We start from the raw sequence: 26002 nt of genomic DNA, 5'->3' as shown, positions 1-26002 counted from the left end.
TGTTTGTGGTTTTAAGCAGACAAGAGGTTTCATAATATATCATGCTCAATTTTATTACTACCTATAGTAAGCACAGAGTTCTCTGTGAAACTTAAAATTATCACTTACGTAACAAGTTCTCCATCTTTTCCTCATTTAATTGTTGTAATCTCTAAAACCCTTGGCTCCACTTCCAGCTCAATGCACACACATCCATGGTGTTCTTGTCAACAGTGTCACTTTGACAGTAAGAAATTCAAAGCTCTTGGTTGGATTTTTAGCATGTAAAACAAAGACGGACATAGCACATTCTTGATGAAAAAGCAGTAAGGTTATTAATGGAATGATGAAAAGAATTAAAAAACCCAGTTTTTACCTTGGAACGCGCTAAGTCTCCGGCATCGCGGGTCTTACTGCACGGGAGATTTTGGATAATTTTAATATTATAATTAAATTAATGCACCTATGGTTATTTATTGAAATATTTTAACCTCTTGAAAGTGTTGTGTGTAAGAAACAGCCATGGATCTCCACAGACCTGTCGATCCTAATAAGGTAAAACATACTGGATTCTAATTAAAGATTTTGTAATATTTTTGACCGTATTACTTATAATTCTGATGTTTGTTTGTGTAGACCTATGAGGAACTGACTGCAGACGAAAAGCTGAGGTAAGATTTTGATCTATTTGTTTGATTGTACCCTATTCATGGTCAATAGCTTGTAGCCAGGTTGTCTCATTATTTGATAAGCCAATTGACATAACATAGGTTACAGTACAAGTAAGTTGCTTATCAAACAGTCAATGACTGACGTTTATTTGCTTATTAGTCAATAAAAACAGCTGTTGTTGTGTAGTTAATTAACATTTACAGTCACAGAAATCAGTTTTAAGATGTTATTTCATTTAAAAATTCTCAATATGTTATTATTTAGTAAAGTGACCTACACTAAGAGAAAAGTACCAATTTGACTTAACACATGAGTTGTAACTGTTGTACATTAAATACTTATTAATAGACTACTACTACGTACGTACTAGCAGTTTACCAATAACATATGTTATTTATGTTTTTTTTTTAAACAGGGTGATAGATACCTAAAGTTATTTAAGCAAATATCAATCTTATGACAAATAATAACACAGACATTCAACTTTTCTACACTAAAGCTAATTTTATTTTAAATATGAAGTAATTTCTCTCAATTTATTATAGCGTGAATGATACTGAGCTTTAATACTGTACTTTTCTTGGTTTCTGGCGAGACTGAGCCAATTAGATACCAGTTTGCCTAAGATGCGCTACTGACCAATTTCTGCTTCCACATTAGGAATTCAATTAACCTTGAAAACAATATTTCAACTCATTAAGAAACATTGACATTAACTTAATTAGGGTATATTGATTATTTAATTCAACATGCATGATGTCATACACAGTTACTAGTAAATTTTCATCAGTACTAAAAATATGCCTATGTATAGATAATATGTAGTACTTAAAATACAATCATAAAAAAAAATTCAACTTAAGAACTTCTTCCAACTTAGGTAGGAGGGTAGTTAACAATTGCACATAAATTACTTTCAAAGTAAAATCTGCACCTGTGAAAACTGTCCCCACCTTTCAGAAATATAGGAAAAAGTTGAAACATCACAGTTTGTGTTATTCTATACGGATACAGGTAATAGTTCCGACGGGACACAGGTGAAACGTCTGGAAGACCGCTAGTTAATAATAACTTATGTGTCACCATGTCATTAAAGTCTCAAAAGGGCTTCAGCGTGTTGGCTTCGCCCCATATTCGCCTCCCAAAAATCCGGGACTCCAGTGGACTGAAAGAGACATACGTAATAATAACGTAACTTTCCAGATATGACCATCAGAAGCTGCATGAGATGCACAAGGGGCACGAGTCCATGCACACGACCATGGTCATGATCCTCATTGTGACACTCATAGTCGCACAAATCATTGTCATGGAGTGGAAGAAGAGGCACTACAGGTCTTATGCTGTGAGTATTGTGTTCTAGCACACTTTTTATGTCTCCTGTTTACTATTTTACACTCGACAGTATTTCTGTATCACTTATTAGTATAAACGCGATTAAAAAGTAGGCCTAAGATTTTGTTATAATAACGGGTTCTTTAAAACATAAATTATTAAATATTCTTTAAAAGATCTATAAATAATTTTGATATTAAATATATTTTCCCCTGTACTGGTTGAATTTCTCTCGGGATGCGGATGAATCCGTGAGAAACATAGAATAACATACTCTAATGCATATTACTAGATCAGAAATTTATTTTTATTATTTAACTTCGTAATTCTGGTATCCAGTTCTTCACAATGGTGGCGATGTGGTCTATACCAGTGCTGATGAGCGTCAAGAACCAGTGGTGGAGGTTCATCACCATCTGGAGTATATTCACCATGCTCACCGCGGTGGTCATAAGGAAGTCAACTACCAGACCCATGTCTGTCACCACGCCGAGGTGAGATATTCACTTTTTAAATTAACAAAATTATTATGATTATAATTTTTAACTATGATTTTTCTTTATACAATTGTGAAATAATGTCATATGATATTAAGAAAAGCACTGACTACAGAAGAAAAAGACGAGAATTTCGCCTCAATCACTCTATCTATTAAAAAAACCGCATCAAAATCCATTGCGTAGTTTTAAAGATTTAAGCGCACATAGGGACATAGGTACAGAGAAAGCGACTTTGTTTTTTACTATGTAGTGATTTGCCAGACAAGTTCATGATAAGCTATCAGAGACTGTCAGTCACCGGTGAAACTGGCCAATAATAAAAAAAATATTACCTACTAATTCACTGATTCCAGGCTAGTATACAAATGGTTCTACCTAATATATAAGGTGAGCTGTTTCCTGGGCGTGGTAGGCTACATCCTAATGATGCTGACGTTCTTCGGGCTCAACCTCGCATTCGGCCACAAGCCGCAGCAGTGGATGGACGTGGCGTTAATGCTGCTCTTCTATGGATTATACTTCGGCGTGTTAGGGAGAGATGTCGCTGAATATTGCACCGATAAAATGGCTGCTTCTATTGGGGTGAGGATTTTGTATTTCTTTTTTTAAGTTCTGTTTGGTTGAAAAAAGTCATAGCACCTGTAATAGTAATTTTAGTTTATTGGTGTAAACCCAAGGCATATACAAGCATATGTAGTCTGTCGGTAATGTGCAACTTACATCGCAAGAAAAGAGTAAAAAGATCTTTTGAAAATAATGTTTTTAAAGAAGAAAGTTCGGGTAACGCAAGTTCTTAATCATAGTCTGGAATACTCTTGTTTTAAACAGTGTGCATATAATTATTACAATAAAGTATAAATAAATGTTGTTGCACTTCTATTTACACAACTGATATTGAACGCGGTTCATATTAAAATAAACATATTTGTACCTAATAGGTACTTATAAAATTATGTGTGTCATGTGTAGGATTCACTCACAAGGCTATTTTTCGATGTGATCAAAGGTAACATAGGTTTTTTTATAAAGTTTTAATACGGTTAAGCGACATTTGTGTCGTCGTCCCTGATGAGTGACCATCTGTGTCAAGATGAGAAGGAATTCTTGAAAACTTCCTATATCATTTTTGTATGTTTTCGTGTATTTATTTAAACTTTATTCAATATAATTAACGGACTTAAGGCGCGTTCCCGTGCAAAACGCAGCGGCAGTCGTTTTTTGTGCAGTTTTTCGGAGTCAACTTCTCTTTATCCAATAGCAATACCTTCTAATAAAAAATACATTAAATTTCGACATAATCTTGATTCCAAAATGGTAGTTTTCTTTTTTTTTCTAAGTATCGTAATGTTTAATTAGAGGGTCACAACGAAACCACAGAGATGAGAAATAATCACTAATAATATGCATCTCTTCGTAAAGTAACTATTGTTTTTATTTGCTACCTAAACTAATAGATAGGTAATTTAATAACGAACATTATGGTAATTTTATTTTTTTCAAAACACGAACATTTCATTTTATAAACATTTTAAACCAAAATATGAGCGTTCTCGCTACGTATTTCTTGCCCCGAGTTTGTAGGGCGCAGAGGCTCAAGGTCATTGCAAGGTATTCTCTGCAGTCAACCTTAAGGTGTGGCAGAGATAATATGGTACGTGTATGTACGTGCGTGTGTATGTGTACGTGCATTCATTGTATCGTTGTGTATGTTACAGTACTACACACAAGAGGGCATGCCGACGCGGCAGCTGGACACCAACGTGTGTGCTGTTTGTGGTAACCAGCTACTCGTCGACGTCGACGCGGAGGGGCTCATAGGTAATGCACGAGCTAACTTTCGCGTTTATTTGCGTTCATGGCGCATACAGGACACAAACAGAAGCGAATATAAATATAAAAAACTGGGCAAGTGCGAGTAGGAATCGCACGAAGGGTTCCGTACCATTATTTAGAAAATGAGCAAAATGAAATCGGCCAAGTGCGAGTCGGACTCGCGCACGTAGGGTTCCGTACCATCCAAACTAATATTCTATGTATATTTATGGATATCGAGCAAAAATGAGCAAAAAAATCACGTTTGTTGTGTGGGAGCCCCCTGAAATATTTATTTTATTCTAGTTTTCAGTATTTGTTGTTATAGCGGCAGCAGAAATACATCATCTGTGAAAATTTAAGTTCTCTAACTATCACGGTTCATGATAGATACAGCCTGGTGACAGACGGACGGACGGACAGAGGAGCGAAAACAATAGGGTCCCGTTTTACCCTTTGGGTACGGAACCCTAAAAAATCGATAGTGTGGTCCCATAAATTGGTGGTCACAAGATGGATATAGAACGGTGTAGACCATGTAGGTACCTACTCTAGAGTAGTTCTCGTTGAACTCAATGAGACAAATGTTTAGAAATATAAGTATGTAGCGTTAATTCTGCGAGACAGTAAAAGGCTTTGGACGTATTTCGCTCCTCCACGGGGCTTCAGGAGATGTGGACTCATCGACCGCTCGGGTGCGCATTATTTTTCCTAACATTTTATGATTTCCGCAAAGTAGCATCATCATCATCCTCCGAGCCTTTTCCCAACCATGTTGGGGTCGGCTTCCAGTCTAACCAGATTAAGCTGAGTACCAATGCTTTACACGGAGCGACTGCCTATCTGATCTCCTCAACCTAGTTACCCGGGCAACCCGATACCCCTTGGTTAGACTGGTGTCAGACTTACTGGCTTCTGACTACCCGTAACGACTGCCAAGGATGTTCAATGACAGCCGGGACCTACAGTTTAACGTGCCATCCGAAACAGTCAATGGTGTATAAGATATACTTAGAAAGTACATACAAACTTAGAAAGTAGCAGGATTTCATAATTTATGTAAACTCGACGGAGTTACTACATTCCGAGCACAAGTATGCGCATGTGGCCGATACTGATTTTGTTTTGGACTTATACTTAACTTTTATACTAAACTTAACTTTCTCATTAACTTACAGAGAACACGTACAAGTTGACCTGCGGCCACGTGTTTCACGAGTTCTGCATCCGCGGCTGGTGCATAGTCGGCAAGAAGCAGACCTGCCCCTACTGCAAGGAGAAGGTGGATCTCAAGCGCATGTTCACCAACCCGTATCCTTTAAAAAAGCCACTTAATCATTTTTTGTGGTAGGTAAGACCTGCACGGATCGATTGATCAGACTGAAAGGTGGTTGAAAATCAGCACGATTTCGACATCAAAAATGTGCAAAAACAGGGCTGTTTTTACTGTATTTTTGCTAGGTAGAAGAGCTTGGAAAAACGATTGTTTCATGCACTAGGAACGTAATTTAGGTCAAATTTTCTGAAAAGTCTCCAAGTTGTGATTGACATGTCATTTGATTTGTTTTTTTTTTGGAAAAAAATAATATCCAAGTACTGCTTTCGAATAACAATGATAACCCAATGACATATGTATTTTCAAATTGAGATTTTTGAAAGAACACTAATTAAATTTTAGCAGTAAACAGCAATATTCCTTAACACTACCTCAGTTGGGACCGGCCCCACATCCTATACGGCCAGCTACTGGACTGGATCCGCTGGCTGGTGGCGTGGCAGCCCCTCATCCTGTTCTTGGCTCAGGGCATCAACTGGCTGTTCGGCCTAGAATGAGACCGGACTGGCCTCTGAGGACCTCTAGTACTGAACCCTAGCGTTGTGTTGCGGACACTAGTGATTTGTGAAGTGAATTCTGTGGTTCGAGGATATAAGAAGATTAGTGATCGTGTTGCTGGTAAGTTTCAGAATCATTTGTATAACACCATTTCGTTTATTAACAACATATAAGTCTGGTTTTCTTAAAACAATTGTTTACTTTGAAAGTTGAATGCAAATATTTATAGTAAACGGTTGTTTTAAGAAAAGTGTTATCTATGTTGTTGGTGAACTTCAGCTTGATTACTGTTTAATTTATAATGATTTGTCCATTTCTGTCTCTTTGGATAGAAAGAGGAAAAACATTTCAATGTCTAAAAAAGCAGACTAGCAAATTATTTAACACACTACTCCTAGACAAGTTCCAATTAGTATACGACATGTAATACTAAATGTGCAAAACCTCAAAATAATTTGAGAATAATCAATCAAACCATTCTCTGTACGCCTCGTCTCATCTCGCCGCGTCCTCAAAAACGCCAGAGATGATCAGAATTTCCAGTAGAACTTACCAGTACAAGAAAATCTCACTCAGATTTTGGTCAATTGAAATATAAATCGTTAGGGGTGTCCGAGATTTTGCGAATTTAACGTTACACGTCGTATATTTGGTTGTTGTTACTTATTTGTCTGTCTTCGACAGCTGTACTATACTTGATTGAATACTACAGCAATAAAAACCTTTTTATACTGAGTAGACCTTCGTCTCACGGTCTATTATTTTAATGTTGCTCAGTTCCTCTTTAATTATACCTTCTTAGAATATTGTAGGTCAAAATGAATGTTGCTTACGTCATATTTTTTATATATTTATTTAAATGTTCCAATTACACAAAATTGAATTTAATATTCATGTGATCTCTTTGTCCAAAATGTTTTATTTTTTAATTTGATTATAGCAAAAAACAATTTCATTTCAAATTCTAAAGTACACTAATTATCTGAAATACAGGAGTATCCTTAAATTGTTTTGATATTTAAAAATGGTAATTAATACAAGAATTTTATGTGCAGTTTTGTACACAATGTACACTTGACTGTTCTTGTACATAATAGTAAGATTATGGAAAGTTATATGATGTAAATATTATGAATATCTATTTAATTGACGCGAGTTAAAATAAAGTAAGGCACACGCAAGCGTTTTGATAAATCGGACGACATGTATAAGTAAATATTGGATTTGAATGTGTATTTTTTATGTTCAAATTATGACGTCATGTGTGAAATGTCTCTTATAATGTGTCGAGACCAGACGAGAGCAGATACGCATTGTACCCACAAGTAACAAATAGTTTTAGATATCTGAAAGAAAGTTCTGCGTCTATGCAAGATTAAAAAGTAATTGAATAGGGATACAATTGTTCTTATTAAACATCTATTTCTTTACTCGTTTGGTCTGACCGCCCCGAATATATTGGAACATTTCCAGCGCTGTCACACTAGCGGATTTACCGCTCGCTTTTTTTACATGTGACAATTTTTGAGCGACGTGTCGTCGTTTGAAAATCGTGATTGTCAATTGTTTACTGTCACGCCCGGGTATACGATCCGCTAGGAAAAACTGAGCAGGAAATCCGCTAGTGTGAAAGCGTTTTGGGCTCAGTGGGTGCTTACTAAATATGATTTAACCATTATTCTAAAATGAAAAGATCGATTGTGGCAGCATGATGTTTTGAATGTTTTCAGTGGGAAGTGACTCAAGCCTAAGCAATCACTTTAAACATGTCTTCACGGTTTTCTAAATTGTCCAGTGATTGGTCAATGTTGGTGTGTTCACTTTTAGGTAGATAAGCTCTTGTGCAACATAGTGATTGCAACATGTTGCGTTACATGCTTCATGTATAGTTCGTGGCAAACTTATTGGCGTTGTGCGACATCGTGCGACACGCTGGGCAGAAACCGACTTAAACGAAAACGAAAAAAAAAGAGGTTCTCTGTTTGAACTGACGGAAGTACGTTTGTATGCGATTATCTCGCGTTTAATTATACCGATTTGGATGCGGTTTTCAACATGTATTTGTCAGACTTTAGGAGAAGGTTTTGGGTAGATTAACTGACGAAAAAAGTTCGACGCCATTGGACGTGACGTGTTACATCACGCAGCATGTTGCAGTAATTACATGTTATGTTACAGAAGTTGGCATTATAATATTATTCCTCTGTTTTTTATACCTTTATTGCATTTTGTTCGTGGCATTAAGATGTACATACGAGTATCAAAGGTTAAACAAATAGGGCTTACTACAAAAACTTTAAACCCTGTTTTACACTTGTCTAATAAAATTTTGGCTGCAAAATGAACCATATGTCAACGTCATAATTTGTCATTTTTTTAGACAAGGCATAAACTGACGTTTAAAAGTTTTTGTGGTAAGACGGATAATATCCTACTCGATAACCCGCACCCAAAACGTACCTTTAGTCACACAATGGCCCGAGTTCAGAGATCATAGTAAATTTTAAATTCTACTAATGAAACGTTTTCGAACGAAACGGTTTATTTGAAACATAAAGTGAGGCTTTGCAATCGGTTGTAAAAACCACTGAGTACAAAATGTCGATCTTCTATAATGAAAGTAAAAAAAAGAATAACAATCTTACTACTTTTGCCCATTTAACCCGTTTAAGGTTTATCTTTTGTTTTCGCAAATAACACGTTGGTAAGGTAACTATGTCTCGAACACGGAGAGCAAAATTATTAGCGGAAATGACATAACGCAAAATCTCCTAAGTAGCGCGCCAAAATGCCGGTGTTTGAGGGACGAGGAACGTTACCAGCCCCGCCCTTATAACCAATAACCCAAATAACCAATCAATCAAGACCAATCTTTGGCAGATTGGTTTTGATATGACAAAGGACCCGAATGCATCGTTGTTCTAGTAATTGATCACGCCTACCGTAAGTTACATTGAACTTCAAGCAGGCGACTGATCTACCTTCCTTATGGCATCTCCGCTGTCTTTCCTTCCTCCGTAGTCTCGAATGCCACGAATACTTTAATATTTTAGCCATTAAGTTAAGCAGTATTTATTATAATTTACGTTAATGTTATGCGTTCTTCCTGTAAATGTTTTGTGCTACGCCATTCCATGTTGTAACAACCAACACCTAAGTGAGTTAATTAAAAGTATTTTTGTAAAAAAATTAAAACAAACGATCAATTAAGTGATGTATTTATTATAATTCTTTTGTTATTTTGTACAAAAATAAATTATGTTTGGAATGTATGTTTTGTTTTTATTTCTTAGTTTATTTATAAACTCAAACGGAGGTAGTATCAGGCTACTAAACCGGCTGTGCAGTTGACCAAAATGGCTAGGAGCTAAAAATTACATACACTTTTATACGATAGTCAAAAACGATCTCATCGCGAAAAAGTGGCTGGAAATCATGCGAATAAATCCCTGTCCTAATTAACTCGAACTTTTATAACCGGTCTCAAGTCTCTCGGTACAAAGTCAAGTCCAAAAAATAAGTTAAGCCTGCACATAATCGGTAAATTCAAAACAATAATTATGATTTCTTGGGTTACGTACGCATACAAATTTTTGGATAAAACCTTTTAGTAAACCAAAGAGGTGCAATATCCCTGACAGAAGAAAGCAAGTCTGAATACAATTTTCAAAAACCATATACCTATCCCAAAAAGAAAATTTCCATCTCATTCACTTTTTTTCCACACGCTGTCAGAAAACAATTCCCTCAAAACTAAATAACATGCCGTACTTTACAAAAACAATGTAATTTTTATAATCATAAGCTTAAATTGGGTGTGTTTATAATTTTTATATTCTGAAGCAAATTTATGTGTCGGGAGTCAACATGATAGGTCCGTTTCGATATTGCGCTCAAATAAAGCACATTAACCATGCATCGCTTGCGTTCAACAGCAACTGTCTAGGGCAAGTCATCAAAGGACTAGGTAAGTCACCGATTTTTCCATAAACTTGTATAATGTCATTTCCATAGTCCGCCTGACTACATCGATCTGTAGACCTCGTAAAAGGAGGGCAGTCAGTGAACAACATCGACTCGCGAATTTTTTAACTTCCGTACCTGACACCACCTGTCAAGTAGCAAGTTAGTAGCTTGTAGCGACTCCAAAGGGAGCACTGGTACCTACGCAACATTTAGAATCAATGTAGCTTAGTTGAACTCCAAAATGGTCTCACAAATGTCTCTTGGTAAGTGTGCCACTTCGCCAGAAATAAACCAACACAATAATTTTGTTGCAGCGGGTCGTTTTAATTATTCACAAGATAAGGGTGGGAGTGGGTGCTGCAAGGACATCGCTCAGAGCTCCGCCGAGAGGAAAGTAGAGCCGTGGCCGAAGTCAGAGCCGCCGCAACAACCGTGGCGCGCGGAGTGCCCACAGGGGCCGCAGCCGCCCAACTACGACCCCTACAGGATCAAAGTCCCCGACGTAGTCGTGCCGCCACTACCGCCCAGTAATGTCAAGGTAATTACTGTTTACACACTTTCACGAAACAATTTTTTATCGAACCTTTGCGACATTATCAATGCGGTGTTTGAATAGTGCGTTTGACGAAATCAGAGCCCCGCGCCGTGACATTAAGTATCTAATGAAATCCAGCTTGTGCTTTCTTCATCAGCGGACCAGCGTGGTGTACACTACCACTGACCAGGAAGGCCAAAACGAAGATCATCCCGGCTTCCATCACCACCCTCCAGGATACCAAAGCGGCATCGACCCGCAGGCCGTCGAGGACGAAGAAAGTAAAGCCCCAGGTTTCTTCGGACGCCTCAGAGGCTTCTTTAGAGGATTGGGAAAGAAAGATGCGGAGAAGGAGGGAGAGGGAGAAGGAAATGCGATGATGAAAGAAGGCTGCGCCGATTACGACATCCACTGGCTTCGCCTCTGAAACACTGCATCGCTGACTTCTGAGAACGACTTGACATTATACGCACTATACATACTGAAATAGACGCATTACAACACTATCAGATGGTTTCATTTACATTTTATAGGTCAAAACATTGAGGGCAATTAATCTCGTCCAACGCACTATAACACCTCCCTGCCGATAGTCCTGAAGTGAATAGTAACATTTTTTGACAGGAAATTCCAAACGAGGACAACATGGAGCTGTTCAAAAATCCGGAACTTTGTTTCCAATCGAGTGCTAGTGTTCAAGACTTGTTTCACAACTCGCCTATCGTGCACCCGGATTACTGGAAGGACAAGCCAGTGAAGCGGCTGACGGAGGCGGTGAAGGACGCGCTGCCCAAGCTGGGCTACCACGGCAGGAACAAGTACAAGTACGCGTTCCACGAGCCGTGGCGGCCGCTGGACCGCATGACGCTGCTTGACGAGGCCGAGAAGCAGGAGCTCGGCCAGACCGACGACTTGACCGTCAAAGCGGATACTTAACGCGAACGAGGGCTCTGATTTTCGAACTTAAAAAAATTGAAAATTTAGGCTATTTTCGTAAAAATGTCGCATCGTTTCTAATAAATTTTTGTTTCATGTATCGTTAACTTTGAGCTTTTACTAATGCCTCAGTAATGGCCTAGGTACTTTTAAGTTGCGCTCCGTACCTACTGGTTCAAAGCAATTTTCTTGCCAGCAGTTTGAAAGATTTAAATAATTTAGTGACACATCTACAGTTTCCAATACTTATGGTGGAACAATTTTAGACGTAGGATGTTGTTCATTTAGCAAAATTATTTTGAGATAAGATTACCTACGTCATATTTAGCAGATTTAAGAATTTTCCTGTTCTTGAAAAGTTATTTACTCGGGGAAGTATATCTCGTTACGAAGGTAAATTATGTTCACGATATGTTTTTATCACAATACCACGATATTGTTTTATGTAAAAATTTTATGGTGATACATTCCGCAATTGATATTTATCCACCAAAACAGACGAGCAAAGCGGAGCGGACGAGTTTTAATCAACTAATATATTTTCGTTATTCAAACATCTCGTCTCCGCCCAGAAATCTTTGCTCTTATCTTCGCATGTCTACTTTAATGGAGCACTGAAGTAGGCTTTTGCGCAGTTGGTTATCCAAATTTCGATATCAGGGGCTTGATTCTGCTAAGTTAATAATGTGACAATTATATACTTACCAATTGAATCTCAATAGCAGTTTTAACCTTATCGGGAATTCTGCTACTGACATTTCATTGGCTTGCCACTGGTCTGCTATTTGGTCTCTGCTCTGCAATCATATTGCAATCGAAAATAATTTGCAGACAATATGATTCATGATTAATTCATTATGAAAAAATTACGGAGTGCCACATACTTACGTTTCAATAGTAATCCAGTCGTGACTGAATCTTAGTTGGATATCAATCTTATGTCGATTAAGTAAAATTAGCAGAATTGAGCCCCTGGAAGTGTTGAGTACTTATGAATTATTGAATAACTGTGCATTGACTTACCGTTGCAGCCGATGCTGGACTGCACCAAGGGTACTAACAAAGGGCAATGCTCTCTGAAGCCGGTGGTGACGCCGGAGCCTCCCCCCCCGCCTCCGCCACCGAGCTTCCCTTGGATGTATTTTTGGGCGCTACTGTCATTCTTCGGTGCGTTTGGTTTGGTTAGTATCAATGTTGTTTATTGATTTTATATCTAAGAATTCTTGGTGCACTTGGCTACACGGTGCAAGTAGCTTGCGCGTGTTGAGGCACATGCGCAGGTTACATGCATTTTAAAAACGTGCGGATCCAGCGACTCGCGGATGTACCAAAGCAGAATACCCACCCGCGTGCTCTTGTCACTTAAGCGTGTGTTAACTTGCTCCAGCTACATGCACCGTGTAGACGCACCCTTTTGTTTAGAAACTTTATAACTTTGTAGCGCACGTGTGACATGCGTGTCGTGTGGGCTCGCCCTAAGCACACAATTCTTGCAACTTGAATTATAATGTGACAGTTTATAGGATTAACATCATGAAGTAGTATTAAAAATGTACTAACAATATTTGTGTTAAGGTGTAAACAGTTGGCTGCACAATCCTAAAATTTTATTGTACCCCAAAGCAGGCAGAGTTGTAAATAGGTTCCCATTATTTTATTTTACAAAAAGCATGATTTGGAAGCTTAGGTCAACACGGCATATTATTGCAAGCGAATGATTAGCGTGGCTATAGGAACTTCTCTATCTGCATAACCGTTTTCGTTGACGGCAACTATTTGGGTTCGGGCAACTATTAACGGCAGTATGTTTAACAAGAGTGTTTCAATAGTACGTGACACACCACACCCAATCTACCAGCCGCTTGCAAGCGATGATAAATACAGCAAATTCCCCACAAGCGCACCTTGCCTACAGAAGAACTATTAGAGTGGTGAGCATTCGCGTACTCTGATCGCTGGAGCCCCAACTAGCAAAGATGAAAGTCACTGTAGTCACCGAAACGGCGATGTAGCTTTATTCACCATCATAATCTCTGTAAAACTTAGGAATAGAGTCATTACTACGTCCCATTTATCATTATTATGTCCCACAAGTGCCCTTCGTGGAATTTACCGTTTATAATCCAAATAAAAATGTTCCTTAGCCTGTCCTTCCTGTGGTCTAATATCGCTAATAATATATTCGTCTTCAGGAGGGCCAGAAAATATTCTCTACATAACAATGACAAAGTACAATTTTGCGTCAAATCAACCATTTACATATAGCATCTCATTTAGTACAAACTAAAAAAATGTTGGGCTGGATTACCATAAGTCGTGAGCCCTATTATTAAAGTGCCATCACATTACACCATATTGTTTTATACTTAGTGGTATTTTCAAATCTAATTTTCTACTCTGATATAGTGTCCAGAAACTATACGTAGAGCCTGCCGAACCATTTCAAACTCTCAAACACGTAATATTGCAACCAGACGATAGGCAAAATTTATTTCTACCAAATTCAAACAAATCTCGTGAATTTTAACAGAAATATTTTCTGTATATCAACTTTCTTGTAATATTAGCAATAGTTACTTGATTTTGATGCAATATATTTTGCAACAAAAGAGAAAATATTAAAATACCATTAAGTATAAAATATCAATCATTTTGCTAGTTGGGATCAGTTTAATGGTATTAGAGATGCAACGAATGTCCGTTTAATATTCGGAATTCGGTCCGGTATTCGGCCTCCCGCATACTTGGTATTCGCTTGTCTTACGCTGCCGGATAGCCGTGTGGTCTGTTGTAAGGTAGCTAGCTGAGGAATGTAAAATAAGTGTCAAAAGGTAAATAAATCGATTTTTATAAATAAATGTATATTAGTTTATTTTTGTCCAATTGTTCATCGACTGTGCTTATACTCGACTAATGTTCGAGATCAGCGTGTGTTGTTCAGTTGCAATTTTTTCATTACTTCAATTTTTTGTAAGCCAATCTTTACATGAAATGTCACTATCCCCCCACATTAATGAAGGTATAATTTTTCAAACAAATCTGGAACTTCAAAATGTAATCTTCGGTTTATTAATTGCATTTATTTTTTGAATATGCCGTATATCCGGCCGCCAGGTATCCACTTATGTGGTTAGAAGCGAAGCCGGGTATCCGGTATTTGATTAAATGAAAGCTTTAATCGTTGCATCTCTAATTTTCATTTTCTTTCAGATGTATAAATTATATTTATGGAGGAGAATGCAGGAGGTAACGAAAGAAAAACCTGTGTGTAAGTACCTAAAATATATGCTTTCTTGTGTTGGAAGTAAATAAACTTCGTAGCTTGCTTAGCTAATGTACCCTTCTACAGTATTAGTACAAAGATGAAACGAATAGTAGTCGGATAGTACGATAGTAGACCGTGAGGGATATCTATCTAAATTATAGTAGGACATATTTTTTAGGATAGTACCAGTATCTTTTATTGCATTTATTTAGTCAACAAGTGGTAAGAAAATTCAATTTCAAGTAACAGGTTATTACGAAATTTCTGTAAAACCGAAAGGGGTTGAATAATAACTATTAAATATCCTAACTTCTATTCAATGACATGACAAACTTCTGTTTTTGGCGTTTATTTTGGCTTTGATATTTACTGTATTTTTTTGTAACACCGTGTATACCACGACCTCGACGGCGCAATGGTTACCGTGTCGGACTACCGAACCTGAGGTCCCGGGTTCGATTCCCGGTTCGGTCGACATTTATGCGACGAACATGCTTGTTTTCCGTGGTCTGGGTGTTACAATATTAATATGTATTAATAACTATGTACATGATGTAGCTATATGTAGTTTATCAGTTGTGTTAGCACCCATACATAACCCAAGTTAATTAATAACTTAGGTACCATGGAGCAAAGCCGACCGTGTGTAAAGCTTTCGCCCGCTGCTTCGCCCGCGTGGTGTGTTGATAAGTGTTAATCCAGGGTATCACCTATCTAAATACCAAATGTCAACCAAATCGGTCCAGTCATTTGTGCGTCAAACTTTCACATTTACAATATAAGTAGGAATTTGTAAGATATAGGATTTGTAGGATACTTACCTCAATAACACCATTTGTAGGGCGGCCTCGAAGGAAGATGAAGCGGCCGTACAACGAGCGCGACATTCCCGCTTGCGTTCAGTATCTCATAATAGGCACGGGCGCCGCCGGCTGGGCCGCATACAAGGCCATTATGGAACACGACAAAACTGCTAAGGTACTGTTAGACTCAGCTTTACAATAAAATTAATAGTTTTTAAAACTAAAAAACAAGCTAGTCATGTAGGTATTGTCATCATAACTCAGGGCTTGTGCAAAATTTCATCCTAATCGAAGACCTGGAAGTGGGTCAAATTAAGATTCCAAGATTTTCTTACATACATAGTTGTACTTACAAGTGAAGCTAATAAAAAAAAAACAAATAGGTACTACAAAAACTACCGGACACACTACAGAAGGATTCAATGGTACATCTACACGGTGCAAGTAGCTTGCGCATGTTGAGGCACACGCGCAGGTTACATGAATTTTAAAACGTGCGGGTCCAGCGACTCGCGCATGTACCAAAGTAACATACCCACCCGCGTGCTCTTGCGCATGTTAACTTGCTCCAGCTACATGCACCGTGTAGACACACGTGTCTACACGCACCCTAAGCTAGAAGAAAAGTTAGGAATGAGAAAGTATTTCGACTGACTGCCCGACGTCTTTTTTTTTCCGACATCAAAAATCCTATGTACTATATACTATACTACCTATGCCTATGTACTATATGTTCTATCTTTCTTCTTTTCTGTATTCTGTGTGTGTATCTGTGTACATGAACTATTAAATAAATTAAATAAATAAATAAATCATCAAATGACCCCTCCCGCTGTGGGTTAGCAGCGGTGAGGGAGTGTCAGACTCTTACTGACTAAAAACCGTCGTGTTCCGTCATAGGCCTTTTATGTACCAGGGCCGCGGTATCTCTTCCGAACAACCCGCAGCCCCGGCAGGCCTTGCCTGCTGGGCCCCGCTGGGGTTGCTGACATCTCTTTGAGGAGCGCGTGGAACAACGCGCGCCGTCGACACGGGTCTGTCGTCTAAGCAGACAGAGGGACGATGAGCCACCCGAACTCACCGCCCACAGACCCACGCCTACGGTGGCCGGGAGTCATCTCGCGACACCCGGCGCCCATGGTGTCTACCTGGTCCAGCGCGGCGGCCGGGATGAGAGGTGCGAACTCTCTGGCGTTCCGCCTCCTCCTTCTCGAGCATGACCGCTTCGCAGAAGGAGGCGACGGCATCCCATTCCCTCTCGCCCCGGACCATGGCCTGAACCAGGGCCGGACGCGAGAGGTCGCCGCCGCCCAAAGCCTCGACGAGGACCCGGCGGTGCCCTTCCCATGCGGGGCACACCTGGACTGTGTGGTCCACCGTGTCCTCGGGGCTGTCCGCACAATGGTGACACCCGGGCGCCTCCTCACGACCGATGCGGTGCAGGTACCTCCCGAAACAACCGTGTCCGGTGAGGACCTGCGTCATGCGGTACGTGAGGGCGCCGTGACTCCTCCCGAGCCACTCCTCAAAGAGGGGACTTACCGCCACGATGGTGGCGTGCCCTACTGCCCGACGTCTTAGATAAATAAATGCTTTATATTTTCTCTACACCTTTATTGTCTTGAGCTAATCTGATGAGGCCCAATAACTATTTGTATTAAGAACCGACCGTCTTTTGTCTGTGACATGGCCCAGAGCCATCGCATCTCTAGAAAATTGTTAAAGACATCTTCTGTCTGGTCCCAGCAATATCTCGCTAATGCTTTGGTCACACCACATAACTATGCAGGTATTCTTCGTAACGAAAGAAGATTCCTTCCCCTACAAGCGGCCGCCGCTTAGTAAGCAAATGTGGTTTGAAGAAGATCCTCCTGACCCGAAGATTTTGAAGTATGTCGAAGACGGACGAAGACAAACGTATGATTATTTATTCATTTGCTCTACCTCACAGTCCACAAGATTTAAAACCTAGCTTCCTCTAGATATATTAGCGGTTTTGATCTTTTTAAGCGTGAAATATCTCCTTTTCGCATTCCTCTCTTATAAATTGGGCATTACGAGTATATGTACTTGTAATTTGTAATTTAACAGGGGCCTACGGGGTCGAAAGCATTACCATCTTCTATATAGCATGTTTTATACAAATAAATGATATTCTTATTCGATACATTTAACTAAGAGGTATTTTTTGTTCTTGCAGAATGTTTAATGCAGATTGCGGAGATTTCTTAGATCCCGTTGTATTTTATCGGAAAAAGACGGGCCCGGCGTTGTCGATCGCGACGGGCTGGTGTGTGGTCCGACTGGACGCTGACGACCACGTGGCCTACGTCAAGACCATGAGTGGGGAGCATCCGATATACTACGAGCGGTGTCTGTTGGCCCCCGGTCAGTACAATCCGCCAATAGGAATGATGACTGAAAAAAAATAATTAGTCCGTCTTTTAGATCATCATCATCTTCCTGCCCTGTTCCCAAGTCATTTGGGTTTGGTTTGTCTTTTTCTTCCATTCCTCTCTGTCAGACGTCATACTTACATCCACTCCCGTCTGCTTCATGTCCTCTTTCAGGCAATCAATCCATCTTTTTCTCGGTCTACCTCTGCCTCTCCATCCTTCCACATTCATACTTAGCACACTCTTTGTAGCATGCGTTTCACACCGTCTCATCACATGCCCATACCACAACAAACGCTGACCTCTCATTTTTTCTGTCACTGGCGCTACTTTCAGGCTACCTCTGATATACTCATTCCTCACTTTGTCAATTCTGGTAGCCCCACACATCCATCTCAACATTCTCATCTCTGCTACATGCACTCTTTTCTCATCCTTCTTTTTCAATGCCCAACACTCTGATCCATACAGGACGACAGGTCTTATTACGGATTTGTAAAAATAATAGACACGTATTTTTAATTTTCTCTCACTAACAAAAAGAAGATATAACAAGAAAAGGCTAGTCAGATGATGTTTTGAACATTGTTCTATTTCTTCGCAGGTTCAAAACCAAGAACTCTTGACATCATAAAATCCGCTCCGAAGGCAGTACGGGAAAAAGTTTGCACCATGCGTACAGTTAGGGATTTGGAGCTAGCGTACAGGTAAGGAGTCTTGATTACGGAAAAAGATCCTCGTATTCGTGTATTCTTACAAGCCATTTTCCCGCGGTTTCACTCGCGTTCTTACCTACCCGGATAAAACAGCTTCTGTAGGTAAACAAAGTTGAAAAAAAAGATCAAAAGGACAAAAAATATTGTGTCAGTTTTTATTTTATTTCTTTCTTAATTCAATAAATCTTATGTCAATTTGAACAGACGAATGAGAATAATATGATATATTGCAAAAATGTTATGAAAAAGCTTTGAATGTTGTTTCTTTTTTTGAAACGCAAACAATATGTACTTTATGTTATTACATTTGACAGGAAAGTCAAAGAAGCGAAGCATGTAACAGTCATAGGCGCCGGCCCTCTGGGCTGCGAGCTCGCGTGGCATCTGGGCAAAATGAGTAAGTTCTGAATATCTCTGCTATCATACAATAATATAAACGAAGTATGAACTTCCTCTGTATGTCCTCGTCTGTTTGTGTTAACTAGCTAAATATATAGCATCCCTAAGGATCTCCTGTCCATAACCGGGTAAAATATAGCCCATGTTATAATTATATGTGAAAATTTATTTAATCGGAATCGGAATCCAACGAGACGTTTTGATTTTTAAAATGTGGTAACCACATATTAAAATGGACCCAAAAGTAGGATTCAACGCGAATGACTCAATATTTTAAGGTTATCTAAACGACGTAGAAATACTTTTGTGACCCATATTTTTCTCCTTTCTTGTTCTTTTTTAATTTTACCATGATTTTGTGTTTTTTCAAGTATATTTGCTTGTTCTTATTTATGTGTCTTACACGTTATTGCAGATAAAATGATGCCGTTAGAGGACGGGCCGGGCAGGGTGATAACACACGTGTACAAGGACAAGGGCATACTGTCGGGCATCCTGCCGGAGTACCTCGGCGTGTGGGCCGCTGAGCTCATCAAGTGCGAGGGTGTCACGCAAGTGCCCAAAGGTACACCATCTCATCATCTCCCGAGACTTTTTCCTAACTATGTTGGGGGTCGGCTTCCAGTTCAACCGTATGCGGCGTGTTGTTAGGCGTGCCATCCGAAACGCAATTCTTATGTTAATATAATATATCAACGATTTTGCTAGCTGTTCAAGTTACTTTAATCTGTCCACATCAAAATTGGACCTTATAGGTAGAGTTGAAAATCTATTTAAAGAATTGATAGATTGTAGAGACTCCAGCATACCAACCTACCTCAATCTCTCAAAATAGTGGCTGGTTATGTTTGCTTGGTATTTGACAGATTGGGGTTGGTTGACCTGATGGCATCTGTACAGAGAAACTTCCTCTTTATAATTATTTACTTATATGTATGTCTGGTTTCAGCTCAAGTATACGATGTGTTCGAGTCAGTAGACGGGAGACTCGAGCTCACGCTGTCCAACGGCCAGTCTTTAGTCACGGACTTCGTAAGTTATATTCTTATTCTTGTATTGTCTTACATTGCCTCAACAGGTAGATATTATAGGTATTTTCATCCGCGTCTTTCAGGAGGTTGACATAAAATGACGTAAATAATCAATTGAAAGTACGGAAAATAGCTGATATGTGCTGCTTTTTTTGTTTTTTTTAATGATTTTTTATTAACCCAATTTATGAATGATCATTGCGTATGCTTTGTGTGAGATCGCAGCACGATTATAAGGCTAGTAACACACGCGCCGAGTTTAAATTCGGCTGAGTTGCACTGACGGATTTATGTAAAAAAAAATACGTACCAATTATATCGAGAATCATTAGCATATACGTCGTTGAAATTGGCACAGATGCAAATCAAAAGCTTGTATGATGTATGTGTCCCTGCAGGCTTTCGTGGCAGTAGGCGCGGAGCCGCGCGTGGACCTGGCCGAGGGCTCGTACCTGGAGCGCGACGAGATCAACGGCGGCTACCTGGTGAACACCGAGCTGGAGGCCCGGACTCACCTGTACATCGCCGGCGACGCCGCCAGCTACTACTCGCAGGAGAAGGACACGCGCATGCGCGCCGACCACGTCATCAACGCCGAGGAGCAGGGCTACATCGCCGGCTCCAACATGACCGGCTACTGGATGCCCTGCAACATGGAGCCCAACTGGTGGGTGCGCCTCGGCGATCTGCTGCAGATGGAGGTCAGTAACACACTCACTCAGGTTGCCAACTATAATGGTGTCCACGGCCGATTTCGGCCACGGCGGCTGTTCTCATTTAAGGAGATCAGCCAGCTGCGCAGGACATATTATAGTGCACGAGCATTTGCGCAGACACAAGTGCACTCCCTATTCCTTCACTCTCTGCGCCCGATGGGACGGCAATCCGACACCACCTATAGACTGAAAGACGACTCCAACATAGTTAGGGGAAAAGGCTCGGGAGATGATGGTCTCGTGAATTCACAATTGAGTAAATTCTCTACTAGTTCAAAACCTGCAACCCACCTTCCTCCCAAACAAACCAAGGTAATTCGAAGAACGCCAGAGCAATTCCGATTTGATTTATCATTGTTCTTGAAAAGTGACTTCACGCATCAAGTATTAGATAATTTGCCAATAACAAGTTTGCTAGAACGTTGTTATATTGTGAGCAGGTAGTCGGCGAAGTGGGTGCATGCATGCCCATCGTGGGGCTTTTCAAGGAATGTACGGACGAAGAATCCATTAAGGAGGCCGAGACAATGACCAACGCGGGCGAAAGGCAAGGCTGCTTCCAGAGCAGGTACGACATACCTCCATTAGTTCAAGTATTTAAAAAAAGGTAAAAAATCATTTTTTTTTATTAGCCTACGCTGTCCCACTGCTGGGCAAAGGCCTCCCCCATAGCCTTCCATTTTTCTCTGTCCATCGCTGTTTGTGGCCAGTCCGAGAGGAAGCTGTCCAAGTCTTCTCTCCAGCGTTTTCTTGGTCTCCCTCTCGGTCGCCTTCCATCCTCAGGGACCCAGTTTGTGGTGATGTTGGCCCACTTGCTCGGGTGGTTGTTGGGAGTCTAACTTGACATCGATCCGGTTGTGAAGAATTTTTATAAAAGATTTGTAAATATGCGAGACTAAGCTAATGGGCCTGTAGTTGTTTATGTCAGATTTGTCTCCTTTTTTGTGAAGTAGTATGATGTTAGAGTGGCACATCGTATCTGGGATCTTGCCTGTTTTCAAGATGTTATTGAAAAGACTAGTAAGGTGTGGAACAAGTGTGGCTGAACCAAGTTTTAAGGCTTCAGTAGTAATACCATCCTCTCCAGGGCTTCTGCCATAATGCATACTCTTGAGGACTCTATGGACTTCGTAGCTTGAGATAGGTGTAATGTCTTCTGGGTAGTGGTATGTAAGGTCATTACTTGTTTGTCCAGTATCGGAATATAGTGAAGTATAAAACTTTGTACATATCTCTATAATTTTTGGTCTGCTGTGTTGTTTTGTGCCAGTTTCGTCCCGTAGACTATTGATCCAGGGTTTGCTTTTCGAGATACCTTGTTTGGCAACTCTCAAGGATCGGTGTTTCTCTAGAGCGACCTTGACTAGTAGTGTATTTAGATTTCTAAGGTCTTTTCTAATGGCTCTTTTTACTTGTTTATCTAGAAGTCTATGTTGTTCAACTAAGTTGTTCAAAAAAAATCTTTATTAGACCTTTTTACACAAATACCTATCTATATGTAAAAAATGAAAGAATTTTTAAAATCATTCCAGCAGTTTCGGAACCTTTAAGGTACAAACAAAAAAATGTTTCCTCTTTATTATTATTAGATAGTATATAGAAGTGCAGATATTACTGCCAAATTTCATCAAATGTCGTCCAGCCGTTTGCTCATGAAGAATTAACAAACATACATACAGACGCCGCCTGCGGTTTCACCCGCGTCTCAAGATAACTGCTTATCCTGTAGAACAATGGTGGTACAAATCCTATGTCCTTCTCTTGGGTCTAAGCTACCTCTTCTAATTTTTGGCTTAGCTTCTTGATTCTATAAATAGTGTAACTTCTTCACTACAAAGTATTAAAAAACCGCATCAAAATATGATCAGCCGTTTAGGAGTTATGATGTCACATACACATTTACACACACAGACACTTTGAACTTGTAACACCCGGCGTTTTTGCGTCAGGGTCATCTTTAAAACTGCGCAACGGATTTTGATGCGGTTTTTTATAGATAGTGATTGAAGAGGAAGGTTTGTATGTATAATGTAGTTAGTATCAGCATTGCACCTGTGAGAAGCTGGGGGGGGGGGTCGCTGTTACAGCCTTTTTCTTATCGTCCCACTGCCGGGCTGCGGCCTCCTCTCACACGGAGAAGGATAATCACCACACTTGCTCAATGCGGGTTGGTGATTTCATCTATAATATTTATGTGGTATTTAATTTATGTGAGAGGGGGTCGCTAATTTATGTATGTATATAAATTATTTGTTTGTTGTTGCAGGAGCGCGGAGTACGTGAACCGGTACAAGCGCGGCCTGCTCTTCTACTTGCGCGACGAGGTGGTGGTCGGCTTCGTGTTCTGGAACATGCCGGCCATCGAGGACCGCAGGGAAGTGGCCACTGAGGTACACACGCTTAGGCTGGAAACAGTGCTCGGCCGACGTCTCGACCGAATCACATACAAAATTACGCGCGTACCGTCAGCGTGGCTGTGTGCACGTTCATAGACTTGCACAGATATAGCTACGTTGACCGACGGTAAGCGCTGACTGTCGGTCGAGCACTGTTTCCAGCCTTACACTATTCATTTATACATTTCCGGGCAAAAGCTTGTCGACAACACTGTCAGTTTTCTTAAGAAAAAAACATTACTCTGAAATTGAACGTGAAAAATCATATTGATTTCTGAAACTTACGTGAATATTAGACATTAAAATAAAACTACGGATTTTATCGCGGTTTTTGTTTTTAATTTATTTGCTTCACAACATATTATTTACATTTTTAAATGTTAAATTATATTAAAAAAAAAATATTTAAAAATATAAAAAATATCGCGGTTATTATTAGTCTGCCCGTGACTATGGATGTTGTAAGTAAAGGATCAGAAACGTCTGGATAAAATAATATTAATGTAACCGTGACAAAATCCCTAAAATTTGTTTTATTGAAATATGGAAATTCATAGTAAAAAGTTGTTTTAGGCTGTCCGACGGATGATCATTGATTTTTTATAGGAGAAAATAGAACACACTGATGGCAATTGTGTATCAACGATGTCTTTACTGAAGTGTTGATGTATTGCAGTTGCTTCGCGCGAAGCCTACGTACCAAGACATCAACGTGCTGGCGGAGCTACTGGGCTTCCCGAGCACACGATGTGTGTACAAGAAGGACGAGGTAGTGGTCGCTGAAGTTGGGCCTTGTTTAACTAAGTGAGTACCCGCCCTTACCTATATACTTGTGGACTTAAAGAAACAGACCAATATCCCAGGGTCCCTAATCCTTTTTGGATGTTCTGGTCTTTATGGGGTAGTTTGTTACTGTCTGCCCAAATATAGCATCGTGTTTTGAAGAACTTCCTACATCAACTGTTTATTTATGAGAAAATAAGGGACTCTGGGATCTTGTACCTGAATAAAAGTGTGTCCACCCCACTACTTGCTGTCACAATCCGTCCAACAATTTTTAATCTTTTTATTTCGCAGTGACTGTAAACCCAAACCAACTTCGAAAAAAGATTGTCCGACAATAACGCGACACCGATATCCGTAGCGCCGTATGGTCGTCTAGGGAACATCACCGCGGTTCAGTTTTGTTGAGAAACGTTTGTAAACATGATCGCATTCCGTAACTTGTGAACATTAGCAGCCGCTCACTGGTCGCAAGCCGAGTCGCCGGCCTTACACCGCGGATGACGCAAACATTACATAACTCGTTAACTGCTAACTTCGGTTAGAAGTTGACCGTTATCAAAGATACAAGACGTCACCTTACACGGCGACGCTTGCTAATCTAAATAATCTAAACCTTTTGTAAACGAATGTTACCAAACAACATACTAAATGTTACTCAACAAATAGCAACTGCGGTGTGCTCCTTTATCTCATCATACGTCTTACGGCCCTCGAAAAAAAAAGAGTAAAAAGGTTGGTACATGCTAAGCTAAAGGTTAGAGCACACAGCTTGCTCTAGCATTGCCTCCGATAGTTATTCCAATTGTGATTGTGTGTAGAACAAACTGTTTCATGACTTATCTAGAACGGTGAATTGAGGCGAAAAAGGTCAGGTGTGTGCTATAACCTTAGTCATCGAAAATATGCAGTTTGTGGGAAATTTTAATTAACCATTGACATTTTTGTTTCAGTTGGAAAGTATGGTAAAAAAAAAAATTTGCAAGAAAAGTTTTAAGGAATTGTCTGTGTGAACATATTTTTTTTTGATATTGAAAGTTTTGATTCATTAATCTGTTGTTTTATTTAAGTACCTTTTTCACAATATACATATTTACATTAATTGAAAATAAAATAAAATAAACTTATATATATATATATACAACTTAAAACTAATACAGTGCATCAAAAAATTGCTCCTCATCGCTGTCACTGGGTAATGTACCCAAAAGACTGGCAGCATTGCCACGTTGGATGGCAATGCTCAACCTCTGTGCGAAATAAAAGCCAGCCTTTGGGTCCCGGGAAGTGTCAACCAGGCGCTGGGAAATATCCCTGGCAAGAAGGTGCGCCCTCGGACCCCACGGCCCCAGAGTTTCAACCCCAAACGGCTCAAACATGTAATTGCCTATAAGGTTACTATATTTGCGCCGCTTGAGGTTCTCTGCTTGTGCAGCGGCGGAGCCAGCACAACATGCAGTTCCGGGAAGGTGAGATGGCGCAAGAGTGTCGACGCATGTCGCGTCCCACACTAAAGTCCTACCCACCTTCCACGGAAATAGCGACATGCCGTCTGGTCTCTTGCCATCGTCACGTGCCAAGCCATTTGGTTCGAGTACGGCTGGCACGCCGACGGCAACAAGAGCGCGACGGATCACGTCGTTTATGTTGGCATGTCGTGGTATGCGGCCGGCACTCCGGCTGCACGACAGGCCGTGGTGACCGAGGCTGTTGACAGCTTCCCCGCAGTGGCAGCGATGAGGAGAGCAGCATGGAGCACCTAGTCGGAGGCAAACGACGAGTCTGAAGGTGGTGTCATCAAACATGGTGCCTGTGTTTGAGGACGGAAGTGCAAGAAGCCATAGACCCGACTCCCATTCACCCACAGCCAGTAGGCGCGCTCGCTCTGCAGAAGTAATTGACGTATCGATTAAACTTTTCCGTATTAC

The 26002-nt window shown here is 40.2% G+C and overlaps 2 protein-coding genes across 5 annotated transcripts; both read left to right on the top strand.

Moving 5' to 3' along the window:
* The first annotated feature begins 82 nt into the window (after window positions 1–82).
* LOC124635930 (RING finger protein 121) lies at window positions 83–10494 on the top strand. Of its 2 annotated transcripts, none has more exons than XM_047171894.1 (9): window positions 83–534; window positions 616–650; window positions 1855–1996; window positions 2326–2480; window positions 2840–3068; window positions 4202–4304; window positions 5477–5609; window positions 6011–6252; window positions 10413–10494. In XM_047171894.1, exons 1-8 carry the CDS (start codon window positions 502–504, stop codon window positions 6129–6131), a joined length of 951 nt encoding a protein of 316 aa, XP_047027850.1. In that variant the 5' UTR covers window positions 83–501; the 3' UTR covers window positions 6132–6252; window positions 10413–10494. The 2 variants fall into 2 exon arrangements, with proteins under 2 accessions (XP_047027850.1, XP_047027849.1); XM_047171893.1 differs by lacking the exon at window positions 10413–10494 and adding an exon at window positions 8556–9404 and having other exon boundaries at window positions 6011–8407.
* A 7-nt stretch (window positions 10495–10501) lies between these two features.
* LOC124635927 (apoptosis-inducing factor 1, mitochondrial-like) lies at window positions 10502–25126 on the top strand. Of its 3 annotated transcripts, XR_006985080.1 has the most exons (16): window positions 10502–10636; window positions 11258–12750; window positions 14780–14837; window positions 15676–15812; window positions 17427–17554; window positions 17838–18025; window positions 18638–18740; window positions 19064–19146; window positions 19564–19713; window positions 20098–20180; window positions 20578–20880; window positions 21336–21463; window positions 23162–23285; window positions 23968–24095; window positions 24369–24809; window positions 25028–25126. XR_006985080.1 is itself a non-coding variant. In XM_047171891.1 (15 exons), exons 2-15 carry the CDS (start codon window positions 12604–12606, stop codon window positions 25041–25043), a joined length of 1776 nt encoding a protein of 591 aa, XP_047027847.1. In that variant the 5' UTR covers window positions 10502–10636; window positions 11258–12603; the 3' UTR covers window positions 25044–25126. The 3 variants fall into 3 exon arrangements, 2 of the variants coding, with proteins under 2 accessions (XP_047027847.1, XP_047027846.1); XM_047171891.1 differs by lacking the exon at window positions 24369–24809; XM_047171890.1 differs by having other exon boundaries at window positions 24369–25126.
* The last annotated feature ends 876 nt before the right edge of the window (window positions 25127–26002 follow it).

The sequence above is a fragment of the Helicoverpa zea genome, chromosome 13 (assembly GCF_022581195.2).
Source record: "Helicoverpa zea isolate HzStark_Cry1AcR chromosome 13, ilHelZeax1.1, whole genome shotgun sequence".
Taxonomy (NCBI): domain Eukaryota; kingdom Metazoa; phylum Arthropoda; class Insecta; order Lepidoptera; family Noctuidae; genus Helicoverpa; species Helicoverpa zea.
Note: the sequence above shows the minus strand (reverse complement) of the source record. Positions and strands in the feature narration are given on the sequence as shown.

What these genes read in the sequence shown, in the direction of transcription:
- LOC124635927 (XM_047171890.1), top strand. Translation starts at nt 12,604, where the DNA reads ATGCTGGACTGCACCAAGGGTACTAACAAAGGGCAATGCTCTCTGAAG. An exon ending in GATTTGGAGCTAGCGTACAG is followed by an intron (nt 18,741 to 19,063) that starts GTAAGGAGTCTT and finishes TACATTTGACAG; the next exon opens with GAAAGTCAAAGAAGCGAAGC. An exon ending in CAAGGCTGCTTCCAGAGCAG is followed by an intron (nt 21,464 to 23,161) that starts GTACGACATACC and finishes TTGTTGTTGCAG; the next exon opens with GAGCGCGGAGTACGTGAACC.
- LOC124635930 (XM_047171894.1), top strand. Translation starts at nt 502, where the DNA reads ATGGATCTCCACAGACCTGTCGATCCTAATAAG. An exon ending in AAATGGCTGCTTCTATTGGG is followed by an intron (nt 3,069 to 4,201) that starts GTGAGGATTTTG and finishes TGTATGTTACAG; the next exon opens with TACTACACACAAGAGGGCAT. An exon ending in AAGCGCATGTTCACCAACCC is followed by an intron (nt 5,610 to 6,010) that starts GTATCCTTTAAA and finishes ACACTACCTCAG; the next exon opens with TTGGGACCGGCCCCACATCC.